The 7,862-nt window shown below is 54.4% G+C and overlaps 2 protein-coding genes across 2 annotated transcripts in view; one reads left to right on the forward strand and one right to left on the reverse strand.

Moving 5' to 3' along the window:
• Nucleotides 1-7,862, reverse strand: part of SELENOT (selenoprotein T) — a 200,760-nt gene that overhangs the window by 24,978 nt on the left and 167,920 nt on the right. The gene's annotated exons all lie outside the window — the stretch shown is intronic.
• Nucleotides 15-1,765, forward strand: SERP1 (stress associated endoplasmic reticulum protein 1). The gene is made up of 3 exons (XM_069865303.1): nucleotides 15-165; nucleotides 262-337; nucleotides 802-1,765. The coding sequence occupies exons 1-3, from the start codon at nucleotides 82-84 to the stop codon at nucleotides 840-842; spliced, it is 201 nt and encodes a 66-aa protein (XP_069721404.1). The 5' UTR covers nucleotides 15-81; the 3' UTR covers nucleotides 843-1,765.

Below are 7,862 nucleotides of genomic sequence, written 5' to 3' on the forward strand. Positions count from 1 at the left end.
CCTCCGGTACTTCCGGTGGGCGGGGCGGCGCGGTGCTGACGCTGGCAGCGAGCGGAGCGGCGGCGGCGGCCCGGCCGCACCATGGTGGCCAAGCAGCGCATCCGCATGGCCAACGAGAAGCACAGCAAGAACATCACGCAGCGAGGGAACGTCGCCAAGACCTCGGTGCGTGCCCGGGGGTGGAGGGGGGGGAGAGAGGAGAGGGAACGGGGCGGGGCGGCGGGGAACGGGGCCGTGCTGACGGCGGTGCTGTGCCCGCAGAGGACGGCCCCGGAGGAGAAGGCATCGGTCGGGCCCTGGCTGCTGGCGCTGTTCATCTTCGTGGTGTGTGGATCAGGTGAGTGGGGCGGGAGGGCGCCGCGGGGAGCGGGAGGGGAGGGACCGGGGGAGCCCGGCGGCGGCCCCGTCGCCTCCGCGGGGGAATCTCTGGGTTGGGGGAGACCGGCTTCGGGCCCTACCGCTTCCCTGGGGCCTGCTGGGGGAGCCCGGCTGTTGCTCCTGAGGGTTCTGAAGGGGGGGCCCGGCTGCAGCCCTTACCGCCTCCCCAAGGCCTCGGGGGTCCCGGGAAGGAGCCTGGCTGCAGCCATGAGGATCCCGAATAGGGAGCCCGGCTGCAGCCCACGGCGTCCCGGGAAGGAGCCCGGCTGCAGCTCCTACTGTTTCCCTGTGCTGTGACCCCTGGGGTTCCCAGGAAGGGGAGCCCGGCTGCAGCCTCCACCGTCTCCCTCCGGGGCTCAGCTGTGGCCCTGTTGTTCCTGCCAGCCAGCCCGGCGAGCACACCTCTCCTCCGCTCTCTTGCAGCCATCTTCCAGATCATCCAGAGCATCAGGATGGGCATGTGAGGGGCTGGTGGCCGGGCACGGCCCCGTCCCCCGTCCCAGCCAGCCCCAGGCCCTCGCAGTGGCTGCCTCGCATTCCAGGTCCCCTCACGAGTCATTCCGAGTTTTCTAGCCCGTGCCACAGTGCCTTGAACAGCACCACATGTACAAAGCAATAAAGTTATACTGTTGATCTACAATCGTGGACCTGCTTATTCGGTGAGGCACGCCCCCGTGTCGACACTTGGGAATGGACAGCGCTCTAAGCACCGAGCTGTGGGCCCACCGGAGTCTCTCTGTAGCTGGAAATGGTTTTATTTAATCTGGAAGCCAGGATTTCCATAGTAGCCGGAGTAGGGATGTGAAGCATGTTCATAAGGAAGCGGTCGGGTTGCGCAGCGCTCCGTAGTTCACCCAGGTGCGTCCTCCTCTCTGTACGCGTAGAGCAGCCTTCCCGCAGCATGTGGCAGTGCACTAGCGCTCAAAACGCTTCTCGCGGCGGAAAACCTCTTCCTATACCTCTTCTCCTAATCAGTACGGAATGCTTGTTTGTATAGAGTTAGTGGGCGTTAATTAATTAGCAGGCGGCACGACTGAGCAGCCACAGCCCGATGCTGAAGCTTCACGGGCTGCTGAGCGCACGGGGCGGAGGTGCTGCCCTCCGGAGTCGCTCCTGGCCGCGGGCCCCGACTCTGCTGTAAATAATCCTTGGACGGCTTCCCACAAGCGGTGATGGTTCTAAACTCTGAATGTTCCGGGCAGGTACAGGGGCCCTGCCCCTCCTGCCCCCAGTTCTGCTTTTACGTGCAGCCTCTGCAGCGTGTGGTGTGTCTCGCAATGTGTATTTAATCCTATTTAAGGTAAACCCTGCTTTCAACTCGATTTCCTCTAACGATGGATCCAGTACCTAACTGCTTCCCTATGGATGATGACAGTTTCTTCCTAGCGATGCTGAAGAAAAAAGGAAAAGCGCCCTCCTTGCAGCCAGAGACGCCTGTAACTGAGATTTCTGTGGAAAATGTTGCTGTCGATGGTGTTTTACTGCCGGTGGCCGGGGTTTTGCGTTGGCCTCTTGCTGTCTGTGTTGTAAACAGGGCGATCGGAAAGGGCTCTGCTGTTGGATGCAGTGGATACAGGAAGATTTCTTTTTTTTTTTTAAGCAGAAAGCAAATTTAAAATCTGGTTACATTCAAAGAAAAAAAGGTTTCTGTAGAGATTAATTAAATGCCTGTTAGCTGTGAAGGAGCAAATCTTTTGTATGAGTTGTCGTGTTTCCATATGAAGCCATTGGGACTGGTGTAACGCGGCGCGGCGCGGCTGCGAGCATGACCCAGAACCGAGCCGTACAAGGTAACACATTCCTTGTTCTTGGATGCTCGTGTATTCTGTACGCGGGGGGTCGGGGGGGGTGGGGAAGCGTGTGTAATCTCTGATTTTAAATAAAGTTCTCTTGAAATGCGAGCTGTCTCCGTTTTCAGGGTGGCAGAGTGGAGCCTCGCTGGGGGTTGAAAGCAGATGGCTCAACGCTGAGTGCAGGCTAACCAGCCTCTTCAGAGAGAAGCCCCTTTGCTGCAGGAAACCCCTGGGGTTGGCTCTTGGGGTTCTGGTGCCGCGGTGCCTCTGAGCTGTCAGCCGAAGGGGCTCTTCCCTTGGGAAGCAGCATCTTCCCACAGGGCTTCGGGAGCATCGCTGGAGATGCAGCGTCACGGGAGCATGTTTTTAGTCGGTTGAATCGAAGGGATGTGCAGTAGCTGCTTCTGCTGGAATGACCGCGCGGGCAGGAGGCCCTGTCTGACCACGGGTGGTGCCTCTGCCAGGCCCTCGCGGCTTGGCGTGCCCTGCCGCTCGAACAGCGCTGCTGGCTTGAAACCAAAGTGTTCCCGGTGCTCCACACCGAAAAGCTTGAAAAGAGCAGTTCCAGGCACCAACAGGCCGTTGCCCACGGGATTAGGAGGATCCCACCCACGGCTGCTTTAGTGCTGAGCTGACAAAACAAGAGCGAGGTGGTTCTGCGGGTGATCACAGAATCATAAGAGTCACTAGGTTGGAAAGGACCCACTGGATCATCGAGTCCAGCCACGTGATGTGGCAGCAGGTGCCAGGGAAAGGCAGGAGAGAGACACAGCAGAGCCTGTATGAGCTGCGTGATGGGGAGAGTCTGCTCGCTCTCTGCTTGGTGGCCAAAGCCCAGTGGTGGCTTCACTTCCATGCCGGTTGTTGTCATCCTCACAAGGAGGGACTCGGCTGGGGCAGCAAAGGGTGGCTGAGCCCTGACTGGGACAAGGGGAGCAGCCGCCGCGTTGAGGGATCTGCAGGTGGGTCACTGAGAGCAGACACCTGCACAGTTTCTCCTTAGAACCTGCTGGGAGTGGTGTTTGCTCCAAGGTGACGGCTGGTGCTGGTATCTGAGGTTGTTCCTTCCAGGCAGCGGTTCCTTATTTACCAGCTTCGCATCAGAGTGAAAAAGCAACTTGATTGAAGCACAGCGAGCTATTGCAACGTTTCCTTTGAGCAGGAAACTCTATGTGCTTAGAAAGATCCAACCGTGTGATACGACACAACAGGAAAAGACCAAAAGAGAGAGCAACCCCTGCATCGTTTTTAGGCTCCGGGGAGCAGCTGAGACATTGTGGTAGCCAAGGAGCAGACGAGGCAGCAGTGGGGGAGCCTCAGGCTAGGGAACACTTCAGCTGGGCAAACACGAGTCCATGGGACCAAGCAGGATGCCCTTGTGGAGAGGTTCTTGAGGAACCGAAGGAAGCAAATGCCTTCAAAAAGGGCATAGAGAGGGATGTGGGGAGCTGTGGTCTGATCTGCTTCACCCCAGCACCTGCGGGGTGATGGAGCAACACCTCCTGGAACCAGGGACACGAGTGAGGAGGAGGGGATGGGGAGCAGCCTGGGATTTACAAGTGGGAAAATGCACCCAGTACCCCCGCCAGCCTTCTGCCAGGAGGTGATGGGTTCGGGGGGTTGCAGGACAAGCAGCAGTGGGCGCGCACAGAATTATGAGAAATTCTATCTAAACACAGGTGGGAAAAAAAATTCTTTCACTGTGAGGATGATCAGAGCCAGGAAGAGGTTTGCCAAGGGGAATGGCAGAGCCTCAATCTCTGGAGATGGGACCCACCAGTGGGACAGAGGGCCCGGGGCAGCACGTGGTGCTGGAGCGCAGCGCTGCGGCACTGAAGTAAAGATGCTGCAAAGAGCCAGACTTGTTTCTTCTTACCACCCCCAGAGAGCAATAACCAGGCTCATTTCCCCTCTTGTGAGACTGCAGCTTCCAGGAACTGAGAGAGCTGCTGCTCGGACACCCTGCCCTGCAACGGGACGCGCTCCTGGCAAAGCAACACAGAGCTGCCATTTACAGGAACCGGGTTCTGCAGCAGAGCTGAGCTCGCTGTCCCCTTGAGATGATCTTATTAAACACGTGCAACTCGCTTTTACCCCCAGTCCTTGTCTGTTTTGTCCTGCAAAGCCTTCTCAAGGCTGGCAGCCAGGCTGCACCACAGTTAACACACTAGAGCCGGCCGGTGTCCTGCTCTGCTTGCAAGTGGCTCCTCTTCTCAACAAGAGCCCAGCCAAGGCTCTTCTTGCTGTTGTTGGGAGGTGAGCGGTGGCTGCAATCGGCACAGCTCGTGGCGGAAGCCTCGTCTCCGGAGTTCCGCACTCCTCGCTCCCACATCCTGCAGCACCAGCTGCAGCTGGGACCGCGCTGTGAGGTTCTTTGCACCAACTGGAAAAAAAAAAAAAATCAACACATTGCTGGTGTGAAACATGTCCAGGGGTAAAACTGATCCCGTGAGCCAATGGTGACCGTGTGAGCCCACTCACATCCAGACCTGCGGGGCATGTGGAAGCCCAGAGTGGAGGGGGTTGGAAGGGTCCTCTGGAGCTCATCCAGTCCACCCCCCTGCTAAAAGCAGAGTCGCTTAGAGCAGGCTGCACAGGAACACAGCCAGGTGCGTTTGGATCTCTCCAATGAGAGAAAACAACTCCACACCCTCCCTGGGCAGCTGTTCAGTGTTCTATCACCCTCATAGGAGTTTTTCCTCATATTCAGGTGGAACTTCCCCTCCTCCAGTTTGTGCTCGTTGCTCCTTGTCCTGTCACTGGACAGAGTGGCCCCGTCCTCCTGCCTGTCAGATATTGATGGGCATTGATGAGCTCCCCTCTCAGTATTCTCCTCTCCAGTCCCTCCTCAGCTTTCTTGTAGCCCCTGGTCACTATAAGGGCTCTTCCAGTTAACAGAATTACAACAATAGAATCACAGAATCATCTGGTCAGAAAAGACCTTTGAGATCATCAGCCCCAACCATCCCTGTCCACGACTAAACCAAGATCCCTGAGCACCTCATCCACCTGTTTTTTAAACCCCTCCAGGGACGGGGACTTCATCCTGGGCAGCTGCTCCAGTGCCCGAGAACTCTTTTTGAGAAGAGAATGTTTCTAATACCCAACCTGAGCCCGCCCCGGTGCAGCTTGAGGCCATTCCCTCTCACCCTACTGCCTGTCACTTGGGAGACGAGCCCAACACCCACCTTGCTCCAAGCTGCCCTAGTCCTTATATTGAAGGTATGGAAGGATTCCGAAGACGTGTATTGCAGGGATAAGCACCAGTGCTACTCCCCGCAGAGGACAGCGTTGCCTCTGAACTCTCGCTTCCACTCGCAGGCGTTTCCCTGAAGAGCCCCCAGCAGCATGGAGCGGACACGGAGCAGCAGGAGCACAGGGTGCAGCCTCCATCGCCGCGGCCGGTGGCTGATGCCATCACACGGAAGGACAACAAAGGCTTTAGAGCAGCGCGAGACACCGTGTGCACAAAGCAGCCAACAGAGCCTGCCAGTAGCCCCACCATCAGTCAAACCTTTCTTCCTGCTCTAGTCTCACACTTCAGAATATCACAATGATCTCACACTGGGTAACCGCTATTCCCTTCTTTCCTCGGGTAGCAGCCTGGGACAGCCTCGTGGAAGAAGCAGCAATTCAAAAGCTGTTTTCTGCCATCCTACAGCATTCGCACAGAGCAAGCAGAGCTGGAATTTAGAGCTGAATACAACTTAGATGGAGGAGAAACCTAAAACCAAACCCAGCCCTGACAGGAGCAGAGCAAAGCGAATAAAGGATTTCTGACAGGATCAGTTTAATCTTTGCTCTATCCCCTCGTTTCAGCAGATTTACTACCTGTGCGTCAGTGGATCCGAGCATCGCCATGCGGCGGAGTTCACACAAAGCCCCCGCCACACAATGAGGTTGTGAGCACGCTGCGAGAGGGAGAGGAGCTGCGCAGACACCAGGTCCCCCTGAACGCAGAGAAACGCTCGGAATGGGCTTCTCCTCAGCTGCATTGTCCGCTCGCACCTGCAGCAGGACACTGACGGCTTCAGTCACGTTTCAAATGTCTCCATCTTCTTAGGAATGAATTGACAGTTACAGTGTTCTCTTCTTAAATGTTTTCAAGCATCTGAAGGACTCCCATGTCCCTTTGTACTTACTTGAGCAGCTGGCGAGCCAGACAGGATCTGTACACATGCACGTCCTTCTGCAGAGCTGGAGGGAGCTCGTGATCACACTAGAGAAAACATCCTTAGGTATGGAAATATTCTAATTTGAGTGCAAAGGTCTTGTTCCACTGAAGGATTCACAGCAGTAGAGACGTGCTTGAGCCAAAAGCACCCATCTACCACTGAAGGAAAAATCCTTCCAGTGCATTTCTTCAGTGGAAGAAAGACTAGGTTGGTGCAAAATGTAATTGCCATTTTTAACCATCAACTTCAAAGCAGTTGTATCTCAGCTTAGAATAAAATATGTTATTCAAACAAAGAGTCATTAGACTATGCATTTTTGCCCACAAGAAACAAGTCTACTTAGCCCTTCTGGAGTCCTGAACTGACAAATTCTTGGGAGGCCTCTTGAGCTGCTGCTTGGCTGTGGAAAACACACAGGGAGACCGTGACCTTTCTTTTTGGTGCAGCTTTGGTTTGGAGAAGGCTTTTAGTGCTTCACTTCGATCCAGGCACTCCTGGAGCTGTTTCTGTCACATCCCAACGCAATCAAGAAACGCACGGGAGCCACACAGAGCAGACTTTACGTCAGTTTGCTTGACTTTCAGCTCATGCAGAACCCATTTGTTGAGCTCTTCTGATTTTCCACTCGGTGCAAATGTCAAGCAGCTGTTGAATGGTCAATGTCAAGTTCTTCTGCAACCTCTGAAGTCATTTTGCACAGGTCTGCTTCAGTCCTAGCCCTCTACTGGTTGTTGTCCATCACAGAAGGGCATCTCCAATCCTCCTCCTCCTCATCTTCAAGGCTCTCATTGCTGTAACAGTTTTTGGAGCAGATGCCCAGCTGTATGTTCATTGATGGGCCCCTGGCCAAGGGCTTTGGTGACACTGGCAGCAGTTTCCCTGCTTGACACCCCCTTGTGGACTCGTATAAAATCACCTAAATTTGCTTTTGTTCCATCTTTAATTTGACAGCGTGATATAAAAAAAAAAAAAGAATAAACAGTGAAACCAAAGGCATTAGCATAAAAAGAGCAAATTTCACACTTGAAATGGTACAGCAGCACAAACAGTTAAATGCAGGTTTAATCCAAAGTAAGCATCACAGTTTACGTCCAAACCCAGAGTCATTTTTGCACCAACCTAATACACACGAGTTAAACACACCCTGTTGTTGAGCTGCTGCTTACCAGGAAGGCGCGATGCTCAAAGCTTCTGGAACACAGGACAAGGATGATCTCTTGAGATCAGAAGACATGAAAAAGAAGTAGTTTACAGCACTGCTTCTTTTGTTTTACTCAACATATAAACCTGACCAGAGCCAGGCATGTACAAGATAATGAACCAAACATTTGCAGGTAACCTGATGGAACAGGCAGCGGCGAACTGGGGAGTTCATGCCTTTCCCAGAAGTGAATTCTTTCGTTTAACCCACCAAGACACCAAAATGTCAGCAGCCAAATATTAATTTACCTAAAGCAGGGCAAAAACCCACACCACCAAGGCCACAGAGAGCACCAAAACTGTGCTTTTCCTAGAA

This window comes from Phaenicophaeus curvirostris, chromosome 10, assembly GCF_032191515.1.
Source record: "Phaenicophaeus curvirostris isolate KB17595 chromosome 10, BPBGC_Pcur_1.0, whole genome shotgun sequence".
NCBI lineage: Eukaryota > Metazoa > Chordata > Aves > Cuculiformes > Cuculidae > Phaenicophaeus > Phaenicophaeus curvirostris.

Coding starts and splice junctions, on each gene's coding strand:
- SERP1 (XM_069865303.1), top strand. CDS start 82: ATGGTGGCCAAGCAGCGCATCCGCATGGCCAACGAGAAGCACAGCAAG. Junction 166..261: donor GGAACGTCGCCAAGACCTCG/GTGCGTGCCCGG, acceptor CTGTGCCCGCAG/AGGACGGCCCCGGAGGAGAA. Junction 338..801: donor CTTCGTGGTGTGTGGATCAG/GTGAGTGGGGCG, acceptor GCTCTCTTGCAG/CCATCTTCCAGATCATCCAG.